This window comes from Giraffa tippelskirchi, chromosome 9 (assembly GCF_054371585.1).
Source record: "Giraffa tippelskirchi isolate mGirTip1 chromosome 9, T2T-mGirTip1v1.2.pri, whole genome shotgun sequence".
Lineage (NCBI taxonomy): Eukaryota > Metazoa > Chordata > Mammalia > Artiodactyla > Giraffidae > Giraffa > Giraffa tippelskirchi.
In genome coordinates, this window is record NC_137283.1 from 1,223,668 (window position 1) to 1,247,780 (window position 24,113).

At 55.9% G+C, this 24,113-nt stretch overlaps 1 protein-coding gene across 2 annotated transcripts; it reads left to right on the forward strand.

Moving 5' to 3' along the window:
- Positions 1-4,948: 4,948 nt before the first annotated feature.
- On the forward strand, positions 4,949-18,573 carry LOC145521215 (uncharacterized). 2 transcript variants are annotated; one of them, XR_014065233.1, is made up of 3 exons: positions 4,949-5,095; positions 8,877-12,150; positions 18,499-18,573. XR_014065233.1 is itself a non-coding variant. In XM_081529494.1 (2 exons), exon 2 carries the CDS (start codon positions 10,755-10,757, stop codon positions 11,457-11,459), a length of 705 nt encoding a protein of 234 aa, XP_081385620.1. In that variant the 5' UTR covers positions 4,949-5,095; positions 8,877-10,754; the 3' UTR covers positions 11,460-12,234. The 2 variants fall into 2 exon arrangements, 1 of the variants encoding a protein (XP_081385620.1); XM_081529494.1 differs by lacking the exon at positions 18,499-18,573 and having other exon boundaries at positions 8,877-12,234.
- The last annotated feature ends 5,540 nt before the right edge of the window (positions 18,574-24,113 follow it).

Sequence of the window (24,113 nt, forward strand, 5' to 3'; positions counted from 1 at the left end):
TCTGACTCTTTGCAACCTGATGGACTGTAGCCCATCAGGCTCCTCTTACCATGGGCAAGAACGCTGGAGGATGTTGCCATGCCCTCCTCCAGGGGATCTTCCTGACCTGGAGATCGAATGTGTGTCTTCTGTCTCCTGCATTGGCAGGTGTATTCTTTATCACTAGCATTATCTAACTTTAATTTACAGAATTATGGAATAAAATGTAAACTAAAAATTCTTTCAGATTCTGTAAATAGTAACTATCTTCTGAGTATTTGAAAGGATAAAAATAAAAATAAATATACATGTTATTCTCTCAAACATTGTTTTGGGATTTCAAGATGTACCATATATGTTAAACATAGTCCTGTAATTTCACTTTCAGGCATTTTACAGTTGGCATAAAAATACAAAAGTGGCTGCCACTCCTGCCTGGATAACTGGGGTTGACATGTGTTGCTGGGGGTTTCTGGTTTTTGGGAAGATGCTGCTGCCCTCCTAGGGACTATGGTGGATGGGGTGTAGTGGCAGGAGGAGTGGCTCATCTTTGCTTCTGGAACATTCTCAGTTCTCACTTCTCATACCAGGATCCTTATAGGAAGCAGCTTTTGTAGCATAAATAAAGAAAAAGTGAAAGTTGCTCAGCCATGTCCAACTGTTTGTAACAGTCCATGGAATTCTCCAGGCCAGAATACTGGAGTGGGTAGCCTTTCCCTTCTCTAGAGGATCTTCCCAACCCAGGGATTGAACCCTTATCTCCCACATTGCAGACAGATTCTTTACCACCTGAGCCACAAGGGCAGCCCAAGAATACTGGAGAGGGTAGCCTATCCTTTCTCCAGCAGATCTTCCTAACCCAGGAATCAAACCGGGGTCTCCTGCATTGTAGTTGGATTCTTTACTAACTGAGCTATCAGGGAAGACCTTTGTAGCATACTGGAAGGTTGACTAGAGAGATGGCTGGGTATGTGGAAGCATGTTGGTTTTGTCGTTTAGTTGCTAAGTTGTGCCCAATTCTTTGCGACCCTGTGGACTGTACCCACCAGGTTCCTCTGTCCATGGGACTTCCCAGGCAAGAATACTGGAGCTGGTTGCCATTTCTTTCTTCAGGGGAGCTTCCCAATCCATGGATCAAATCCATGTCTCCACGTCTCCGGCAATGTAGACAGATTCTTTACCATCGAGCCACAAGGGAAGCCATGTGGGAGCATGGGGAAAAGTAATTGTTGTGCTTTTGGACTGTGGTGTTGGAGAAGACTCTTGAGAGTCCCTTGGACTGCAAGGAGATCCAACAAGTCCATCTTAAAGGAAATCAATCCTGAATATTCATTGGAAGGACTGACGTTGAAGCTGAAACTCCAATACTTTGGCCACCTGATGCGAAGAGCTGACTCATTTGAAAAGACCCTGATGCCGGGAAGGATTGAAGGCGGGAGGAGAAGGGGATGACAGAGGATGAAATGGTTGGATGGCATTGCCAACTTAATGGGCATGAGTTTGAGTAAACTTCGGGACCTGGTGATGGACAGGGAGGCCTGGCGTGCTGCAGTCCATGGGGTCACAAAGAGTCGGACACGACTGAGTGACTGAACTGAACTGATACAAACTTAGAAAGAGGTTTCTCTTAAAATTCTGTGTTGCCATGACAATGCCTGGCTCCAACTGAACTTAACCTTTCTCGAACCTTAAGCTAACCAATGCGTTTTTCTTATGGAGGTGTTTGTCTTAAGCTATATTAGTAAACTATGTATTTACCCTAGACTCTGTGTTCAAGTCACATAAGACTCAGAACCCACTTGACAAACCAGTATGTTTTACCCATGCAAATGTTCTCTAAGCTATATTAATGAGACTGTATTTGCCTGGAAACCTGCCTTTCTTCAAGATTCATGTCAATCATTTTATGGCCTGGGACAACTCACTCTGTTGTCCTGTGCCAATGTTATCTCAGAATGCATGTTGTGGGTGAGGGGCCTGGGGCCAGTCTCTGAGTTTAGAGCCATTTCCTTTTTCTAATTAGCAGACTGCTAGTAGCTATATAACATCCAGCTAAAGACTGTCAGGGGGGCACTCTTTCTGCCCCTTCTGATGTCTATGTCAGAAGCTTTCTCTATCTCTTTTATACTTTAATAAAACTTTGTTACACAAAAGATGTGAGTGATCAAGCCTCCTCACTGGCCCTGGATTAAATTCCTCTCCATCAGAGGCCAAGAATCCCGGTGTCTTTTCATGGCTCAGCAACAACCTTTCATCTTGGGGGCTCATCCGGAATTCTTCAGGACAAGTTAAGGACGCTTGGAGCTCTAGTTCTTGTTCTCCTAGCAAACACGTTTTCTGCTGTACTTTACTAACTCTAGGGGGTGCTTGTGGGTGTGATCAACTGAAAGAGACACACATGTGCAAAACAAGTGCTGTGTCCTAATCTGCAGTTCCATGGTGACCTCATACAGTTTATGGCAGAAAACCCTGTCAGGGGATTATACCGACCTGCTAATTTCAAGAGGCACCCAACGTCTCCTTCGGGAATGGCCAGAAATGAACAAAGCACGTGGACTGAACTCTCCTTTCTCAGTCAAACTTTCCAGTCTCTTTGACCATTTCATAACTTCCTGGGAGTTAGAAATACTAACCTAATCTGTCACATCATAGACTTTCAATGGACTTGTGATCTATGCTGTTACTGTGTACTGTTACTTAGATCCCAAACTTGGATTGGTAGTCAGGAAGCACCTAGCCTTGCTAGGAGTCAAAAATTTGAAAGCTAGATGGAGCTCTAGCTCCAAGAGCATCTCTCAGGTTAAAGGTTACTCAGATAGGAAGTACAGCGGTCTTCTTCCTTTGGTAACACTAGCTCTTAGTGGACCAGAGGAGGATCTCCAGTGGCTTTTGTCCCAACTCCTTAGATATCCTTTCTGTGGAATCTGTGGGAATGAACTGGAAGGACTGGCCCTAATAACTCGAGGAGAAAAATCACTTTTTCCTCCCTGGCCAACCCTTCACCGTCTCTTTTGCTATCACTTATACTGGTGTGCCTTAGATGCCTTAGAAATCATCACTACGAACAAAGCTAGTGGAGGTGATGGAATTCCAGTTGAGCTATTTTAAATCCTCAAAGGTGATGCTGTGAAAGTGCTGCACTCGATATGCCAGCAAATTTGGAAAACTCAGCAGTGGCCACAGGACTGGAAAAGGTCAGTTTTCGTTCCAATCCCAAAGAAAGGCAATGCCAAAGAATGTTCAAACTACCACACAATTGCACTCATCTTACATGCTAGTAAAGTAATGCTCAAAATTCTCCAAGCCAGGCTTCAGCAATACATGAACCATGAATTTCCAAATGTTCAAGCTGGTTTTAGAAAAGGCAGAGGAACCAGAGATCAAATTGCCAACATCCGCTGGATCATCGAAAAAGCAAGAGAGTTCCAGAAAAACATCTATTTCTGCTTTATTGACTATGCCAAAGCCTTTGACTGTGTGGATGACAATAAACTGTGGAAAATTCTGAAAGAGATGGGAATACCAGACCATCTGACCTGTCTCTTGAGAAACCTGTATGCAGGTCAGGAAGCAACAGTTAAAACTGGACATGGAACAACAGACTGGTTCCAAATAGGAAAAGGAGTACATCAAGGCTGTATATTGTCACCCTGCTTATTTAGCTTATATGCAGAGTACATCATGAGAAATGCTGGATTGGAAGAAACACAAGCTGGAATCAAGATTGTCAGGAGAAATATCAATAACCTCAGATATGCGGATGACACCACCCTTATGGCAGAAAGTGAAGAAGAACTAAAGAGCCTCTTGATGAAGGTGAAAGAGGAGAGTGAAAAAGTTGGCTTAAAGCTCAACGTTCAGAAAACTAAGATCATGGCATCTGGTCCCATCACTTCATGGGAAATAGATGGGGAAACACTGGAAACAGTGTCAGACTTTATTTTTTGGGGGCTCCAGAATCACTGCTGATGGTGACTGCAGCCATGAAATTAAAAGACACTTACTGCTTGGAAGGAAAGTTATGGCCAAGCTAGATAGCATATTTAAAAGCAGAGACATTACTTTGCCAACAAAAGTCCGTCTAGTCAATGCTATGGTTTTTCCAGTGGTCATGTATGGATGTGAGAGTTGGACGGTGAAGAAAGCTGAGCACCGAAGAATTGATGCTTTTGAACTGTGGCGTTGGAGAAGACTCTTGAAAGTCCCTTGGACTGCAAAGAGATCCAACCAGTCCATCCTAAAAGAGATCAATCCTGGGTGTTCATTTGAAGGACTGATGTTGAAGCTGAAACTCCAATACTTTGGCCACCTCATGAGAAGGGTTGACTCATTGGAAAAGACCCTAATGCTGGGTAGGATTGGGGGCAGGAGGAGAAGGGGACGACAGAGGATGAGATGGTTGGATGGCATCACTGACTCGATGGACATGGGTTTGGGTAGACTCCGGGAGTTGGTGATGGACAGAGAGGCCTGGCATGCTGCGATTCATGGGGTCGCAAAGAGTCGGACACGACTGAGTGACTGAACTGAACTGATACTGGTGTGGTGATGCTTGAAAGGAACATACTGGTTTTATGTTCATGCAGATCTTATTGTGGTCAGGAGTATACTCAGGATCATGCACAGCCACTCAGGAGACAAATGTTTCCCCCAGTGGTCTTAGCTTGAAGGTATTCCAGAAGGTTACTCTGATTGCACCCCAGGTGGCATCAGAGGCAAGGAAGGTTTTAATGGTGAGGAACTGAACACTAGTCTGGGATGCCATCAGGTCTACCCTTGGTGTATCTCCATCCCATCTCGGTGGTAGAACTGGGAGGGACGAGTATGGCACCTGCATCAAAAAGGGACAGACTAAGTCCGACCAGGGAAAGAAAGCTTTGGTGGAAAGTCTGTCTACACCCCCATCTAGAGCAGGGAGGGACACCTCCGGTAGAAAGAGGGCATTGGTCACTTTTTTCCTCTCTTACAGATGGGCGCTAACAATTCCAGCCTCACTCCTTTGAACTGTACCCTGAAAAACGGATACATTTGATCCCCAGAGCTTGAAGAAGACACACCTGATCTTCCTATGTGATAGTACATGGCCACGTGGAGGATGGTGAATGAAGGCCAGTTGGTGGGTCTCTTAATTATAATATTGTTTTACAATTAGACCGGTTCTGTAGAAAACAAGGGAAATAGGTAGAAGTTGCATATGTGTTGCCCTTTTTCTCTCTGTGAGACATGCCAGACTTATGTCCTAAGAGTATAAATTTAGGCATGAAACCTTCTGTCCCCCTACTGTCCTCCTACTGTCCTCCTACTTTGCTCCTGTACCTGGGGCTCCAAATTGAGCAAACTGAAAGTCAGCCTCCCCCCCCCCCCGAAAGGTTGCTTTGGTGTCAGTAAAAACCCAAACTGAGATTCAAACTGTCCAAGTAGAGGTCCAAACAACCCCTGTCTCAGTATGACTTCAGAACTCTGGTTTCAGTGGAAACTCAGACAATTGAAGTAAGAGGCTCAGACAGCAAAAACGAAGGGTGAAATACAGGATGAGATGGAGAACAGGAGACAAAGAGATAAAGAAAAGCAGGTTTCTCCAGTCTATCCCTGGGATCATATGCACCAAGCAGCCAGAGAGGCTGAGGAACAGCCACACAAGCTTTTGCCTCTTCATGAAGCACCCACCAGGAGAAATAATTGATCTATGAGAGTTAATAAGCCCTTTTCTAATGAAGAAATACAAAGAATCAAGAAGGATTTGGGAGATTATTTAGAGGACCCAGAAAAGTATATTAGAGCTTTTAAGGGTGTTACTCTGCTTTATGACCTTACTTGGAAGGACAAAGGCCCTTACTTGGGACAAACGCTAACTCCTGACTCAAAAACTCGAGTTTTGGGGAAAGCTGTTGCCTATGGAGATTAATGGCTTGGTGATGAATCAGTAGGGAAGAGGGAAGATGAGATAGCTGCCCTCCTCACAGGGAATCAGATGATCTCGACTACAGAACCAGATTGGGAGTATAACACAACTAAAGGAAGATGAGATCAAAGTCATTTTGTCAGATGTATTCTTGAAGGACTCAGGCAAGTGTGTGCTAAGCCTTTAAACTATGCCAAATTGGCAAACATAGAACAGGAGGAGAAGGAAGCTCCTGGTAGATTCCTAGACAGACTGAGAGGAGCCCTTTGCAGATTCACTGAGATTGATCCCAAGAGTGAGGAGGGAAGAGTGATCCTAAAAGACAGATTTCTCAGTCAGTCAGCTCCAGATATCTGCCGTAAGCTATTAAAACAGGCAGATGGACCAAATCAGTCTTTAGATAATCTGTTGCAGCTGTCTCAGACAGTCTATTATGGTAGAAAATATGATGAAAAGAAAGGCAGAGAAAGGCAAAGGAACAGGCAGAAGCCCTTGTAATGGCTGTCAGACCCGGTCTTAAACAGCCTGAGAAAAATGCCCAGAAGGACCCAGGTGAAAAAGGATGGGCTTGCAATTACTGTGGAAAGGAGGGGTACCTCAATTGGGATTGCCCTTGGGCATCTAAGTCACCCCTGGCTCCATGTCCAGTTTGCAAGGGACCACACTCGAGGAAAGACTGCCCCTAGAGGCGTACGTTTCAGGGATTGGACTCTCAAGACAATCAGGACTGAATGTGCCCAGGGATCCACACACAAGCTCCCATCCTAATTACACCTGAAGAACTCCAGGTATTAATAACTGGTGGGGGGTGGGGGAGCAATCCATCAATTTCCTTTTAGACCCTGGGGCAACTTACTCTGTGCTTAGTGAAGCCCCTGGCCTACTTTCTCCCCACTCCGCGGGACTGTCTGGACGAGCCAAACGTTATTATTTCAGTCATCGTCTAAGCTGCAACTGGGACTCTGCTATTTTCACATGAGTTTCTGATCATGCCAGAGTCTCCCTCACCCCTTTTAGGGAGGGGTATACTGAGCAAGGTCCATGCCTCTGTTTTCATGAATATGAAGCCCTCATTTTCTCTCCCTTTAATTGAGCAAAATGTAAATCCTAGAGTGTGGGCTGATGGAAAATCTGTGGGTTGAGCACAAAATGCTATTTCTGTAGTTGTCAAACGCAAAGACCCACATTTATTTCCACATAAAAAGCAATATCCTCTGAAACCTGAGGTTGAGGAAGGGTTAAAACCCATCATTGAGAATTTAAAGGAGCTGCTGCTGCTGCTAAGTCGCTTCAGTTGTGTCTGACTCTATGCGACCCCATAGACGGCAGCCCACCAGGCTCCTCCATCCCTGGGATTCTCCAGGCAAGAATACTGGAGTGGGTTGCCATTTCCTTCTCCAACGCATGCATGCATGCTAAGTCACTTCAGTCGTGTCTGACTCTATGCGACCATATGGACTGCAGCCCACCAGGCTTCTCTGTCCACAGGATTCTCTAGGCAAGAATACTGGAGTGGGTTGCCTTTTAAAGGAGCAGGAGCTATTAATTCCCTGTAACAATCCACGCAACACTCCTATTTTTGGTATAAAGAAATCAAATGATAAATGGAGACTAGTTCAAGATTTATGAACAATAAATGAGGCTGTAGTTCCTTTGCACCCCATGGTACCTAATCTTTATACTCTATTGTCTAAAGTTCCTGAACAAGCCAAATATTTTTCAGTATGCTTTTTAGAATTAAACCTACACTAAATCATCCCCTACCTATGACTTTAAGACAATTGAGAGGATTTTTAGGGATCACAGGCTACTTCCACATTTGGATTCTGGGTTATGGGCAACTTGCTCGGCCTTTATATAAACTAATAACTGAAACTTAACAAGCCCAAACTGACAAACTGGTTTGGTCTCCAGATTCTTAAAGGCTTTTAAGGCTCTTCAGACTGTTCTTCTGCAAGCTCCCACTTTGAACTTGCCCACAGGATCAGAATTTAATTTGTTTGTCACTGAAAGAAAAGGTATGCCCTTGGGAGTTTTGATTCAACCCTGAAGGCATTACCAGCAGCCACTAGGAATGTATTCTTAAACTCTGAGGTTAAATTTGAGTGACAGACAGTCGGCTTCTTAAATATCAGTCATTGTTGTTAAAAGGACCAATAACTAAGCTTAAAGTTTGTGGAAACTTAATCCTGCCACTTTCCTTCCTGAAAAGGAAAGTGAAACACCTGATCATGATTGTTTCCAATGTCTAACTTTAAGCTATGCAGCTCTGGAAGATCTGATGGATACCCCATTAAACAATCCAGACATGAAATTATTTACAAACGGCAATTCTTTTGTTTGGGGTGGGAATCATAAAGAAGGTTAAGCTGTGGTGACGGCTGAACAGGTTTTATTTTTTATTTATTTATTTTTTGAACAGGTTTTAAAAGCAGAATCTCTCCCCCAGGGAATAAGTGCTCAGCTATTGGAGCTTGTGGCTCTGACCCAAGCTCTAGAGTTAAGCAAAGGGCAGCAAGTAAATATCTACACTGATTCTAAGTATGCTTATCTGACTTTACATGCTTATGCTACAATATGGAAAGCAAGTTTAAAATGGCAACAGGAGAACCTATTAAGCATTTCAGAGAGATTGAGAGACTTTTAACTGCTATATATTGTCTTAAAGAAGTAGCTGTTATGCATTGCAAAGGACACAACAGAGATGGGAGTAAAGTAGCCAAAGGTAATCAGCTGGCTGACTGTCAAGCCAGAAAGGCTACACTTTAGGAAACCCCTTCACTGCAGATGCCTTTGGTCTGTACAGGTCCTGTGGAACAGGAAAAACTACAATATACTGAGGAAGAATTAGAAAGATATGAGAAAAGAAGAGCAAAGATCACTGATAAAGGGAGGTTACAATCAGAGGATGGACGATTAATAATTTCTGAAAATATTCAATGGAAATGTTTTCCTAAAACTTTGGAATTAACTAACTATGCAACTCTTCTCTTAGCTTTTCAACAGGCCTTAATGGAACTCCGAGAGGTGACTCCTGTCCCAGCCTCAGTCAAGCAAGCCGCCCTTTGAGCCAAGAACCAGGGTCCTGATAAAAACATTGGGATCTAGGGGCCAATTCCTTGAGCCCCTCTGGGAAGGCTCTTACCAGGTTCTTCTTTCTTCTCCCACAGCTGTCAAAGTGCCAGGAATTGATTCATGGGTACACCACGCTTGAGTTAAGAGGTGGCACTCAGACCAGAACCAAGTGATGTCATTTTATGTCTTTACTTTCTAGGCTGTGACTTTGTACTTTTCAAATGGGCCTGATAATCTATGTGAGCCTATTTCTGCTGACTCCAAAAATCCTGAATCTCCCATTTGATCCTCAAGACAATGCCTTCCAGTCCGGGAAAAAACCATCAAGGGGAACGGTGGGGACACCCTGGCTCCATCCCAGTGGGAAGCCAGCTGAGCGTGGGAGCACGGGAGAAGAGGTCAGAGTCCCTGCTGGGGAAATGGCAAAGGGAAGGGAGTCAAGCCACGAGGCCTGTGCCAGAACGGGGCTTTCCAGCCTGGAAGCGGCCCACTCCGGTGGACGGGTTGGGGCGGGGGGAGATGAGTGCAGAGCCATGGGAGAGCCCCAAGTCGCTGCGGGGGAGCCCAGAGGAGACTCCGCCCAAGAGACCCGGAAGGTCTGCCAGGGCTCGGGTGGAGGGCTGCGCTCTGCTGCCCACCGGTGCCTCAGAGGAGTGCAGGGGGCCCTGTGGGTCTGCCAGGTGCCTGCACCCCGGCTCTGGGGAGACTCTGCCAAAGAGACGGGGGAGGCCTGCCAGGGCCCCGGGGCAGCCGGCGGGCTGCCCTCTGCATCCCGCCGGCCCCTCCGAGGGGTGCAGGGCAACCAGGAGCTGGCGGCCTCGGGTGGCTCCCCAGGGTCAGGGCGCCCGCCCAAAGGAGATTCCACTGACGAGACGGGGGAGGTCTGCCAGGGACCCGGTGGGCCGGCCTCTGCCTCCCGCTGGCGCCTCGGGCGGTGGCTGCAGGAATCCCGGCAGGGCTCCTGGGGTCTGTGCCCCAGCTCAGGGGAGACCCGGACAAACACACTGGGGAGGTCTGCCAGGGCCCCTCGGTGACTGGGGAGGTGGCCTCTGCCTCCCGCAGTTGGTTGGGATGTGGGGGGCAGGGCGTGGCGGATCGATGACACCTAGTCACCTAGCCTGTCCTCTACTGGGGGCGTCGCCGTGAACTTGGCTTGCCAGGGCTCGCGAGGCTTCCCTGATAGCTCAGTTGCTAAAGGATCCGCCTGGAATGCAGGAGACCCCGGTTCGAATCCAGCATTGGGAAGATACGCTGGAGCCGGCAGAAAGCTCGCATCTGGCCTCCAGAACCAGTCCACCAGGCTCGAAAAGCGACGGACAGGGCTCTGTTTGGCTGCCTGGGGGCGTGCATGCGCACGCGCACGGGGAATAGACCTTTTCCCCTGGCACGGTCATGGGGCGGGATGCAGTTACCCTAGGGCAGGTGGCTCTAATTCTGTCTTTCCTCCTCTTCGATTCACTTCCCAGTCCACCAGAGGGTCAGGGGAGGCAGGCGTGGAGGGGCAGAAAAGAACCCCATGGAGTGAGAGGGCTTTCATGGGCATGGCCCATCCACTAGAGGTACTGCCGCAGCACCCCTCCTTGGCTCCACCGGCTCCTTTTCATGCACCCATATTCTGCATGCCCGGGACTGCCTCTGGGGCCTGTGAGGGCCAGCTATTGATGATCTTCATGCTCCAGCCCAGTTCAGAGGCTCTCCAGCCAAGTGGGAGGCCACCACCTCCTCTACAGGTAGCAATTCCCTGGGCCGAGCGCTCCCCTGCGGTCACGGCCCCTTGGCAGCCGGGCAAGGGGCCACCATGCCGCCTGTACAACCTGAGACACACATCCAGCGGTGGTCGGAGTCAGCCTATGGTGAAGACACGGCCCATGCACTAGAGCCACAGCACCAGCCCCACACACTTCGAAGCACGGCAAGCCTCCTAGACGAGCTCATGGCGGCCACGGGGGTCCCGGACACTCTGGCGCCATCCCCGGGGGCCTTGGCAGACGAAGGAGTGCACCCTGTCCTCCCAGGTGCACCCAGCCTCCTAGAAGAGTTCCTGGGGGCCACGGGCGGCCCGGACACGCAGGCGCCCTCCCCGCGTGCCGCGGCAGACGCAGGAGCACACCCTGTCCTGCCAGTCGCACCCAGCCTCCTAGACGACTTCCTGGCGGCCACTTGCGTCCCGGACACGCAGGCACCGTCACTCGGGGCCGCGGCTGATGCAGGAGCGACCCCTGTCTTCCCAGGTGCACCCAGCTTCCTAGACGAGCTCCTGGCAGCCACGGGCGTCCCAGACACGCAGGCGCCATCCCCGGGAGGCGTGGCAGATGAAGGAGTGCAACCTGTACTCCCAGATGCACCCAGCCTACTAGACGAGATCCTGGCGGCCACGGGTGTCCCGTACATGCAGGCGCCGTCCACGGGGGCCGCGGCAGACGCAGGAGCGCACCCTGTCCTTCCTGGTGCACCCAGCCTCCTGGACGAGCTCCTGGCGGCCACGGGCAGCCCGGACATGTAGGCGCCGTCCCCAGGTGCCGCGGCAGACGCAGGAGTGCACCCTGTCCTCCCAGTCGCACCCAGCCTCCTAGACGAGCTCCTGGCGGCCACAGGCGTCCCATACATGCAGGCGCCGACCCTGGGGGCTGCGGCAGACGCAGGAGCGCACCCAGTCCTTCCCGGTGCAGCCAGCCTCCTAGACGAGCTCTTGGCGTCCACGGGCGTCCCGGGCTCACCGGCTCCTTCCCCGGGGTCCTCTCCTGCCATCGCAGAGGGCCAGCCAGCCCTCCCCGGGTCACGCAGCCTCCTAGAGGAAATCATGGCTGCCACGGCCATCCAGGACATGCCGTGGCCTTCCCCGGGGGTCACTGCCAAGGAAGGAGGAGCTGAGGCAAGCATGGAAGCACCCCTCAGTGAGGACGATTACCAGGCCTCCTCGACATGCTGCCAGGCTCCCCAGGCCCTTGGGCTTAGAGGGAGAGGAAGGAAGGGGCCCCTTCTCCCCCAAGCCACTTTCAGGCCTCCCTGCCTGGCATGCAGAGCCATGGAGCTCAGCGAGGGGGCCGGGTTTGGCTGGGGGTGGAGAGAATACAGACGGGATGTCTACCAACATCTTTGGGGACAAATGCAAGAGCTGGACCTTAGGGCAGCATGGGTCCCGTCCCCCCAAGAGGGACACCCCACCTGAAGCCTCCAGGCATGCGTGCATTCCAGTGACCAAGAGGGTGCCTAAGAAGGGACATGCCATGGATCCAATAAAGAAACCCTGTGCCCCGCACAGGTTCTTTCCGTCTGGCTCTTGTGTCTTCTGGTCCCATCTTTCCCGCACTCCACACAGGAGAATGCCTTCCCTATGCCAGGGGCAGCTGAGGGGAGGGGAGCGGGGGATGGGGAAATGGGAAGGTGGATGGCTGGGAGATGCGAGGTGGGAGGGAGCGAGCGGGTGGAGGGAGAGGGTGGGGGTGAAGGGAGAGAGTGGGGGTGAAGGGAGAGAGCTGGGAAGGCTAAGTGGGAGAGGGAGGGAGGGAGGGAGGGAGGGAAGGGAGGCAGGGAGGGTCGGGGACGGAAGGAGGAAGGGGGGTGGTCGGGGGAGGGGGGCGGCGCCCGCGCGGCGGGGACTCAGCTTCAAGCCACCGGCAAACCCCGCGGGTATCCCTAAAATACTCCGTTGGGGACACGCTCGCCTCGGTTTCGGGGTGCATGCCCTGGGCGGGTTTCCCAAGGTGAGATCCTCTGAGCAAGCAGTAGGGACCGACCCACACAACCACTCTCACGACCAGACTCCCTGTGAACACACCCGCCAGGTATATCTGCAAAGGCCAATCATCTCCATGTGTCTCTCAGATCCTCGCGGTGTACTGACTGAGCTCGCCCTGCCGCGAGCATGCCCCCATCACCAGCCGACTTACACACATTATTTATTTGCAAACCCGTTCCTGAATTCGTAGACCCAATGGTTTCAAAGTACATACAAACCCCTCAGAGTTCTCATGTGAACCCCGGTGGTTGGGTTTCGAAAGCAGGGTGGCCACAAATACTTAGCTAAAGATGGCTGTGGGTGTGCCGGTGTGTTTCGTTCGTGTCTTTTCAATTCATCGGGACCTGTTCCGAGCGAAAAGAGAGGTGCCTCGCATCGTCCATCCCCCGCACTACTTCACGCAGCCTTCTCCCTTCTTTGTCTGCTCCTTCCCCCTGATTTCCTCCTCCTTCTCCTCCCCGCCCTCCGTTTCTCGAAGAAAGCGCACACTCTTTCCATGTCCCGTTGTTGGCACGGGTCAGGGCTTCGTTCTCTCCACAAACGGCCAAGCTTCTTTCCTAGCCTTAGTGGAACCTCCTTGCTAAGAGTACGGGGATACACTCTCCCCTTTCCCGGGTCTGCCCAGGGCACTTGGGCTGGGGGGTGGGCTGGGGAGAGGCGGGCATCAGGCTCCACCTCAAAAAGCCCCAAAGGGCGTGAGCTGCCATTCGAGTGGCTGGCCCATCAGGTCTCTGGCAGTAGACTCGAGCTCCCGGCAAGTCAGAGCCCTGGGGGTGGGCAGGGCAGTGGACTGGGACTGCTGTAGGGAAAGGACGCCATGGGGGCACAGAGGAGGTGGGGAGGGACGTGGGAAACGGAGGCAAGGAAAGCGAGGGAATCGAGGTGGAGGCACCGGACAGAGCGTCCAGTGTCCGGGAATGCCTCGGAGGAGCCGGCGGAGGCCACTGGGGCCAACGTATGTGTGGAATGTGAAAAGGCGGGAAAACCCAGAGAGTTTCGGAAGCCAAGGCAGGCTGGGAAAGGGGGCGTGGGCGGCAACTGCAAAGGGGCCTAGGGGAATTCCCGGGCAATTAACAATCTGTGCACTGCTGATGCTCCCCGAGCCCGGCGTTGATCCCACCGCTGCGGCGTGGCAGGGCCACTAACCAAAGCCCCGAACGGCACACCCAGCCCAACGTGGACCTTGGGGCTGTGTGGCACGGGCCGTGCCCGTGAAAGCCCACTCGCTCCACGGGATCCTTTCCAGGGTCTCTGCTTGGCGGCCAGGGACGTCCCTCCCCTCCTTCTACGCCCCCACCGCTATTTGCATACATAGGGGTGGAGCCACCTCACCCTATCGCAAGTCCTGAGCTGCTGGCTGCTCGCCCCCCGGGACAGCAGTCCGCAGCGTCCGTGTGTCTCTCCCACCATGGCCTCGTCCAGCTCCTCCAGCACCTCAAGTGGTACGTTTGCCCTCGGCCCCTGGGGTTGGATCACGTCTCAGGGGGGTTGGTGGGTCGCCTGGCCAAATGTTCCTGGCAAACCTGTCAACGGACCACCAGGAATTGCAGGGACTGATCGGCTGGGCCCGTGGTTTCCAGGCGTTGGGCGTGCCCAGAGAAGCACCGTTTGGTCGTTTGGCTCCTTTGGCACACACATGCCTTCTCCATTCTCTTTTCTGGGATGAGGGGGTTGGTTGAGGGGGCGGGGGGAGGGCGGACTGGGATGGGGCCCTTTGTCCTCATCTTCCTGTGGAAATGGAGGTCGGGGAGCTCTGGGGCCCTTCAGAGGCTTTCTCTCCACAGTGGCCTGGTGCCTTCTGTCTTCCGTGAGGCGTTGCGTGTTGGGCTTCGCTTCGCCTTCCTTCCCTCTCCTTTCCTTTTCTAACAGTGGCGGCAACTATGGCCCGTGCTCCTGTTAGCCCTGAGAAGCTAGGCTCCCTCCCGTTGGCATTTTGGGGGAGGGTAATCTGGGAGAAGCCCCATCGAGGCGTTTCCCAGGCATCTGTCGAGACAGGGGGAAAAAATGTCTCGCCCAGACAGACGGGGTAGGCTTGTGGTCTTTGTTGGGGTTGCTTTCTTGTAGCCTTTGTTTTGGGGGTGGATTTGGTTTCCTTTCTGCCTGCCCGTGTCTCTTGGGTTCCGGCGTGTGTGTGGCAAGGGGGTGGGGGGTTTTCCCCGCTGCCCTCGACGCTCAGCCTGGCTCTCGGGGTGTAGCCAAGGGACTTCCGAGTGCAGACCCGTCCCCGGGTTCCCGGCTTTGCTCAGGCTCAGGGGCAACTCCCCTGGGCAGGGAGCATGCTGGGGCACCTCCGTCGAGTCCTCCCCCACCCCCACGTCCTCTGAGACCTTTCCCTTTCTTCTCTTCCACAGGCCCCATCGCCACAGGATCTCGAAGGAGGAGGCTCGTTCTGAAGCTGAGCCAGAAGGACGCCCTGAACGCGCTCTTTCAACAGAACCCCTACCCTGGGATAGCGACCAGAGAACGACTGGCCCGAGAGCTTGGCATTGCCGAAAGCAGAGTTCAGGTAGGCCCCCCCCTCCACCGGTTCTCCCTCTCAGGCTCCCCGTGCCGGTCCAAGGCAGCCGAAAGCCTCCGGCGGCCTTGCTCTTGAGAACGAGTTCTCTCTGTTTGCCCCTAGGTCTGGTTTCAAAACCAACGAAGAAGACGGTTGAAGCAGGGCCGATCGCCGTCTGAAAATGTGCACCAAGACGGGGAACGGGGGCCAACGGCCACGCCCATGCCACCATTACCACCTCCTCGACCTCAGTCTTCCTCTCAAGGTAATTTACCCAGCGTTCTCCAAAGGCAAGTCCCCAGAGGGGGCCCCGAACCCTCCCCCTCTTGCCAGAGAATTCCCTCTGCTGGTGGGTGAGCACGGGCGGCCTCAGAAACACCAAGGGGGGAGGAAAGAGGGCCATCTGGTTGCTGCCCCCATCAGTGTCCCAGAGAAGGGCCCCATGCCCCCAGTCGGCGTGGACGGGCAGCACTCTTCCCCCTTTGCACCCCCTCCCCAGCCCCCTTCGGGAACTTTAGCCTCCGGCTGCCCAAGGCAGCCTTGGCCGAGGAGCATGCCTCAGGGCACTCCGCGGCAAGACCGGAGGAGGAAAGAGACACACAGGGACATGCATGTGTGTGGAGTGTGCGTGTGTGCGCGCACGTATCCACGATGCACACAGGCACATGATCCATCTGTGGCTGTGTTCCTTAGAACCCTGCACCGGCCACATCGCCACCTGAGGTGAGTCAGGTGTGTGCCTAAGTCTGTCTCCCTGGGACTCTCCATCCCCTCCACACCGCCTAGGGCATCTGTGCTGTGAACGTTCCATGGGCCTTAAAGTCCTCTCCTCTCCTCTCGGTGTGTTCTCTCTTTGGCAGAAGCCTCGGCCAGAGAGGCCAGGAGACAGAGGACCGTCATCTCTGCTTCTCAAACAAGGATCCTCGTGCAAGCCTTCACGAGGGATCGCTTTCCAGGGATTGCCGCCAGGGAAGAACTGGCTCGTCAGACGGGAATCCCAGAACCTCGAATCCAGGTAAGTTCTCCACCCAGCGCCTGGGCCCGGGACGTGACCCAGGAGAAAGGAGCGTTCACCGCTGCCAAGGGTTTGCAGGTGGATACACGCAGGCTTGGGCTTGCGCTTGCGCTTGGGCTAGGGGGGAGGGGGCCGAAAGTTGGTGGGCTGCGTGGTGGGTTTGGGGCCGCTTGTGGCCGTGCACTCACCCCTCATTTCCCAGGGCCAAGGGATTCGTTTGCAGAAAATGGCCCTGCAGAACTCACCCTGGGCCTGACAGATCCGAGGACGGGAGGCCAGGCGGGGTGGAGAATGGGCGCCGCGGGGGCGCCAGCACGTTGATCTGGACGCTCACGACTTCTGATGTGCCTGTCTGCCTTTTGCTCCCCTAGATATGGTTTCAAAACCGAAGAGCTCGGCACCCCCAGCAGAGCACGAGCGGGCCTGGCAGTGGCCGTGCCCAAGGCCCAGGCGACGCATCGGCCACGACTACTCCTGCTCCAGAGGACCGAAGGGCCCCACCCGCTGTCCACAGCACCTCTCTTCCCCTTCAGCCCTCTCTGTCGCAGGAGAGCATGCTCCCCTCCTTGGCTCCAGCCGCTCCTTTGGGCGCCCCCACCGTCTGGGTGCCCGGGACTGCCTCTGGGGTCTGTGTGGGCCAGCCGTTGATGATCTTCGTGGTCCAGCCCAGCCCAGAGGCTCTCCAGCCAAGTGCGAAGCCACCACCTCCTCCCCAGGTAGCACTTCCCTGGGCCGAATGCTCCCCTGCTGTCGTGGCCCCTTGGCAGCCTGGGCAAGGGGCCAACCTGCCGCCTGTACAGCCCGAGACACACATCCCGCGGTGGGCAGAGTCACCCTATGGTGAAGGCACGGCCCATCCGCTAGAGCCACAGCACCAGCCCCACACCCTTCGAAGCACGACAAGCCTCCTAGACGAGCTCATGGCGGCCGCGGGCGACCCGGACACGCAGGTGCCGTCCCCGGGTGCCGCGGCAGAGGCAGGAGCGCACCCTGTGCTCCCAGTCGCACCCAGCCTCCTAGACGAGCTCCTGGCGGCCACGGGCGTCCCGTACATGCAGGCGCCGTCCCCGGGGGCCGCGGCAGATGCAGGAGCGCACCCTGTCCTTCCCGGAACACCCAGCCTCCTGGACGAGCTCATGGCGGCCGCGGGCGTCCCGGACACACAGGTGCCATCCCCGGGGGCCGCGGCAGATGGAGGAGCGTACCCTGTCCTCCCAGGCACACCCAGCCTCCTAGACGAGCTCCTGGCGGACACTGTCGTCCCGGACACGCAGGCACCGTCCCCGGGGGCCGCGGCAGGCGCAGGAGCGCACCCTGTCCTCCCAGGTGCACCCAGCTTCCTAGACGAGCTCCTGGCGTCCACGGGCGTCCCGTACATGCAGGCGCCGTCCCCGGGGGCCGCGGCAGACTCAGGAGCGCACCCTATCCTCCCAGTCGCACCCAGCCTCCTAGACGAGCTCCTGGCGGCCACGAGCGTCCCGTACATGCAGGCGCCGTCCCCAGGGGCCGCGGCAGATGCAGGAGCGCACCCTGTCCTTCCCGGTGCACCCAGCCTCCTGGACGAGCTCCTGGCGGCCACGGGCGTCCCGTACATGCAGGCGCCGTCCCCGGGGTCCGCGGCAGATGCAGGAGCGCACCCTGTCCTTCCCGGTGCACCCAGCCTCCTGGACGAGCTCCTGGGGGCCACGGGCGTCCCGGACACGCAGGCGCCGTCCCCGGGTGCCGCGGCAGACGCAGGAGCGCACCCTGTCCTCCCAGTTGCACCCAGCCTCCTGGACGAGCTCCTGGCGTCCACGGACGTCCCGGGCTCACCGGCTCCTTCCCCGGGGTCCTCTACTGCCATCGCAGAGGACCAGCCAGCCCTCCCCGGGTCACGCAGCCTCCTAGAGGAAATCATGGCTGCCACGGCCATCCAGGACATGCCGTGGCCTTCCCCGGGGGTCACTGCCGAGGAAGGAGGAGCTGAGGCAAGCATGGAAGCACCCCTCAGTGAGGACGATTACCAGGCCCTCCTCGACATGCTGCCAGGCTCCCCAGGCCCTTGGGCTTAGAGGGAGAGGAAGGAAGGGGCCCCTTCTCCCCCAAGCCCCTTTCAGGCCTCCCTGCCTGGCATGCAGAGCCATGGAGCTCGGCGAGGGGGCCGGGTTTGGCTGGGGGTGGAGAGAATACAGACGGGATGTCTACCAACATCTTTGGGGACAAATGCGAGAGCTGGACCTTAGGGCAGCATGGGTCCCGTCCCCCCAAGAGGGACACCCCACCTGAAGCCTCCAGGCATGCGCGCATTCCAGTGACCAAGAGGGTGCCTAAGAGGGGACATGCCATGGATCCAATAAAGAAACCCTGTGCCCCGCACAGGTTCTTTCCGTCTGGCTCTTGTGTCTTCTGGTCCCGTCTTTCCTGCACTCCACACAGGAGAATGCCTTCCCTATGCCAGGGGCAGCTGAGGGGAGGGGAGCGGGGGATGGGGAAATGGGAAGGTGGATGGCTGGGAGATGCGAGGTGGGAGGGAGCGAGCGGGTGGAGGGAGAGGGTGGGGGTGAAGGGAGAGAGTGGGGGTGAAGGGAGAGAGCTGGGAAGGCTAAGTGGGAGAGGGAGGGAGGGAGGGAAGGGAGGCAGGGAGGGTCGGGGACGGAAGGAGGAAGGGGGGTGGTCGGGGGAGGGGGGCGGCGCCCGCGCGGCGGGGACTCAGCTTCAAGCCACCGGCAAACCCCGCGGGTATCCCTAAAATACTCCGTTGGGGACACGCTTGCCTCGGTTTCGGGGTGCATGCCCTGGGCGGGTTTCCCAAGGTGAGATCCTCTGAGCAAGCAGTAGGGACCGACCCACACAACCACTCTCACGACCAGACTCCCTGTGAACACACCCGCCAGGTATATCTGCAAAGGCCAATCATCTCCATGTGTCTCTCAGATCCTCGCGGTGTAGTGACTGAGCTCGCCCTGCCACGAGCATGCCCCCATCACCAGCCGACTTACACACATTATTTATTTGCAAACCCGTTCCTGAATTCATAGACCCAATGGTTTCAAAGTACATACAAACCCCTCAGAGTTCCCATGTGAACCCCGGTGGTTCGGTTTCAAAACCTGGGTGGCCACAAATACTTAGCTAAAGATGGCTGTGGGTGTGCCGGTGTGTTTCGTTCGTGTCTTTTCAATTCATCGGGACCTGTTCCGAGCGAAAAGAGAGGTGCCTCGCATCGTCCATCACCCGCACTACTTCACGCAGCCTTCTCCCTTCTTTGTCTGCTCCTTCCCCCTGATTTCCTCCTCCTTCTCCTCCCCGCCCTCCGTTTCTCGAAGAAAGCGCACACTCTTTCCATGTCCCGTTGTTGGCACGGGTCAGGGCTTCGTTCTCTCCACAAACGGCCAAGCTTCTTTCCTAGCCTTAGTGGAACCTCCTTGCTAAGAGTACGGGGATACACTCTCCCCTTTCCCGGGTCTGCCCGGGGCACTTGGGCTGGGGGGTGGGCTGGGGAGAGGCGGGCATCAGGCTCCACCTCAAAAAGCCCCAAAGGGCGTGAGCTGCCATTCGAGTGGCTGGCCCATCAGGTCTCTGGCAGTAGACTCGAGCTCCCGGCAAGTCAGAGCCCTGGGGGTGGGCAGGGCAGTGGACTGGGACTGCTGTAGGGAAAGGACGCCATGGGGGCACAGAGGAGGTGGGGAGGGATGTGGGAAACGGAGGCAAGGAAAGCGAGGGAATCGAGGTGGAGGCACCGGACAGAGCGTCCAGTGTCTGGGAATGCCTCGGAGGAGCCGGCGGAGGCCACTGGGGCCAACGTATGTGTGGAATGTGAAAAGGCGGGAAAACCCAGAGAGTTTCGGAAGCCAAGGCAGGCTGGGAAAGGGGGCGTGGGCGGCAACTGCAAAGGGGCCTAGGGGAATTCCCGGGCAATTAACAATCTGTGCACTGCTGATGCTCCCCGAGCCCGGCGTTGATCCCACCGCTGCGGCGTGGCAGGGCCACTAACCAAAGCCCCGAACGGCACACCCAGCCCAACGTGGACCTTGGGGCTGTGTGGCACGGGCCGTGCCCGTGAAAGCCCACTCGCTCCACGGGATCCTTTCCAGGGTCTCTGCTTGGCGGCCAGGGACGTCCCTCCCCTCCTTCTAAGCCCCCACCGCTATTTACATACATGGGGCGGAGCCACCTCACCCTATCGCAAGTCCTGAGCTGCTGGCTGCTGGCCCACCGGGACAGCCGTCTGCAGCGTCCGTGTGTCTCTCCCACCATGGCCTCGTCCAGCTCCTCCAGCACCTCAAGTGGTACGTTTGCCCTCGGCCCCTGGGGTTGGATCACGTCTCAGGGGGGTTTGTGGGTCGCCCGGCCAAAGGTTTCCGGCAAACCTGTCAACGGACCACCAGGAATGGCAGGGACCGATCGGCTGGGCCCGTGGTTTCCAGGCGTTGGGCGTGCCCAGAGTGGCACCGTTTGGTCGTTTGGCTCCTTTGGCACACACATGGCTTCTCCATTCTCTTTTCTGGGATGAGGGGGTTGGTTGAGGGCGTGGGAGGAGGGCGGACTGGGATGGGGCCCTTTGTCCTCATCTTCCTGTGGAAATGGAGGTCGGGGAGCTCTGGGGCCCTGCAGAGGCTTTCTCTCCACAGTGGCCTGGTGCCTTCTGTCTTCCGTCAGGCATTGTTTGTTGGGCTTCGCTGCACATTCCTTCCCTCTCGTTTCCTTTTCTCACAGTGGTGGCAACTATGGCCAGTGCCCCTGTTAGCCCCGAGAAGCCAGGCTCCCTCCCGTTGGCATCGTGAGGGAGGGAAATCTGGAAGAAGCCCCATCGAGGCGTTTCCCAGGCATGTCCCCAGTCAGGGGGAAAAATGTCTCGCCCAGACAGACGGGATAGGGCTGTGGTCTTTGTTGGGTGGTCCTTCTGGCCGCCTTTGTTTTGGGGGTGGGTTTGGTTGTTCTCCGTTCCTCACAGTGTAGTGACGGGGTTCGTCCGCGTCACCAGCCGACTTACAGACATTATTTATTTGCACACCCGTTCTTGAATTCACACGCCCAATGGTTTCAAACTACATACAAACCCCTCACTGTTCTCATGTGAACCCCGGTGGTTGGGTTTCGAAAGCAGGGTGGCCACAAATACTTAGCTAAAGATGGCTGTGGGTGTGCCGGTGTGTTTCGTTCGTGTCTTTTCAATTCATCGGGACCTGTTCCGAGCGAAAAGAGAGGTGCCTCGCATCGTCCATCCCCCGCACTACTTCACGCAGCCTTCTCCCTTCTTTGTCTGCTCCTTCCCCCTGATTTCCTCCTCCTTCTCCTCCCCGCCCTCCGTTTCTCGAAGAAAGCGCACACTCTTTCCATGTCCCGTTGTTGGCACGGGTCAGGGCTTCGTTCTCTCCACAAACGGCCAAGCTTCTTTCCTAGCCTTAGTGGAACCTCCTTGCTAAGAGTACGGGGATACACTCTCCCCTTTCCCGGGTCTGCCCAGGGCACTTGGGCTGGGGGGTGGGCTGGGGAGAGGCGGGCATCAGGCTCCACCTCAAAAAGCCCCAAAGGGCGTGAGCTGCCATTCGAGTGGCTGGCCCATCAGGTCTCTGGCAGTAGACTCGAGCTCCCGGCAAGTCAGAGCCCTGGGGGTGGGCAGGGCAGTGGACTGGGACTGCTGTAGGGAAAGGACGCCATGGGGGCACAGAGGAGGTGGGGAGGGACGTGGGAAACGGAGGCAAGGAAAGCGAGGGAATCGAGGTGGAGGCACCGGACAGAGCGTCCAGTGTCCGGGAATGCCTCGGAGGAGCCGGCGGAGGCCACTGGGGCCAACGTATGTGTGGAATGTGAAAAGGCGGGAAAACCCAGAGAGTTTCGGAAGCCAAGGCAGGCTGGGAAAGGGGGCGTGGGCGGCAACTGCAAAGGGGCCTAGGGGAATTCCCGGGCAATTAACAATCTGTGCACTGCTGATGCTCCCCGAGCCCGGCGTTGATCCCACCGCTGCGGCGTGGCAGGGCCACTAACCAAAGCCCCGAACGGCACACCCAGCCCAACGTGGACCTTGGGGCTGTGTGGCACGGGCCGTGCCCGTGAAAGCCCACTCGCTCCACGGGATCCTTTCCAGGGTCTCTGCTTGGCGGCCAGGGACGTCCCTCCCCTCCTTCTACGCCCCCACCGCTATTTGCATACATAGGGGTGGAGCCACCTCACCCTATCGCAAGTCCTGAGCTGCTGGCTGCTCGCCCCCCGGGACAGCAGTCCGCAGCGTCCGTGTGTCTCTCCCACCATGGCCTCGTCCAGCTCCTCCAGCACCTCAAGTGGTACGTTTGCCCTCGGCCCCTGGGGTTGGATCACGTCTCAGGGGGGTTGGTGGGTCGCCTGGCCAAATGTTCCTGGCAAACCTGTCAACGGACCACCAGGAATTGCAGGGACTGATCGGCTGGGCCCGTGGTTTCCAGGCGTTGGGCGTGCCCAGAGAAGCACCGTTTGGTCGTTTGGCTCCTTTGGCACACACATGCCTTCTCCATTCTCTTTTCTGGGATGAGGGGGTTGGTTGAGGGGGCGGGGGGAGGGCGGACTGGGATGGGGCCCTTTGTCCTCATCTTCCTGTGGAAATGGAGGTCGGGGAGCTCTGGGGCCCTTCAGAGGCTTTCTCTCCACAGTGGCCTGGTGCCTTCTGTCTTCCGTGAGGCGTTGCGTGTTGGGCTTCGCTTCGCCTTCCTTCCCTCTCCTTTCCTTTTCTAACAGTGGTGGCAACTATGGCCCGTGCTCGTGTTAGCCCTGAGAAGCTAGGCTCCCTCCCGTTGGCATTTTGGGGGAGGGTAATCTGGGAGAAGCCCCATCGAGGCGTTTCCCAGGCATCTGTCGAGACAGGGGGAAAAAATGTCTCGCCCAGACAGACGGGGTAGGCTTGTGGTCTTTGTTGGGGTTGCTTTCTTGTAGCCTTTGTTTTGGGGGTGGATTTGGTTTCCTTTCTGCCTGCCCGTGTCTCTTGGGTTCCGGCGTGTGTGTGGCAAGGGGGTGGGGGGTTTTCCCCGCTGCCCTCGACGCTCAGCCTGGCTCTCGGGGTGTAGCCAAGGGACTTCCGAGTGCAGACCCATCCCCGGGTTCCCGGCTTTGCTCAGGCTCAGGGGCAACTCCCCTGGGCAGGGAGCATGCTGGGGCACCTCCGTCGAGTCCTCCCCCACCCCCACGTCCTCTGAGACCTTTCCCTTTCTTCTCTTCCACAGGCCCCATCGCCACAGGATCTCGAAGGAGGAGGCTCGTTCTGAAGCTGAGCCAGAAGGACGCCCTGAACGCGCTCTTTCAACAGAACCCCTACCCTGGGATAGCGACCAGAGAACGACTGGCCCGAGAGCTTGGCATTGCCGAAAGCAGAGTTCAGGTAGGCCCCCCCCTCCACCGGTTCTCCCTCTCAGGCTCCCCGTGCCGGTCCAAGGCAGCCGAAAGCCTCCGGCGGCCTTGCTCTTGAGAACGAGTTCTCTCTGTTTGCCCCTAGGTCTGGTTTCAAAACCAACGAAGAAGACGGTTGAAGCAGGGCCGATCGCCGTCTGAAAATGTGCACCAAGACGGGGAACGGGGGCCAACGGCCACGCCCATGCCACCATTACCACCTCCTCGACCTCAGTCTTCCTCTCAAGGTAATTTACCCAGCGTTCTCCAAAGGCAAGTCCCCAGAGGGGGCCCCGAACCCTCCCCCTCTTGCCAGAGAATTCCCTCTGCTGGTGGGTGAGCACGGGCGGCCTCAGAAACACCAAGGGGGGAGGAAAGAGGGCCATCTGGTTGCTGCCCCCATCAGTGTCCCAGAGAAGGGCCCCATGCCCCCAGTCGGCGTGGACGGGCAGCACTCTTCCCCCTTTGCACCCCCTCCCCAGCCCCCTTCGGGAACTTTAGCCTCCGGCTGCCCAAGGCAGCCTTGGCCGAGGAGCATGCCTCAGGGCACTCCGCGGCAAGACCGGAGGAG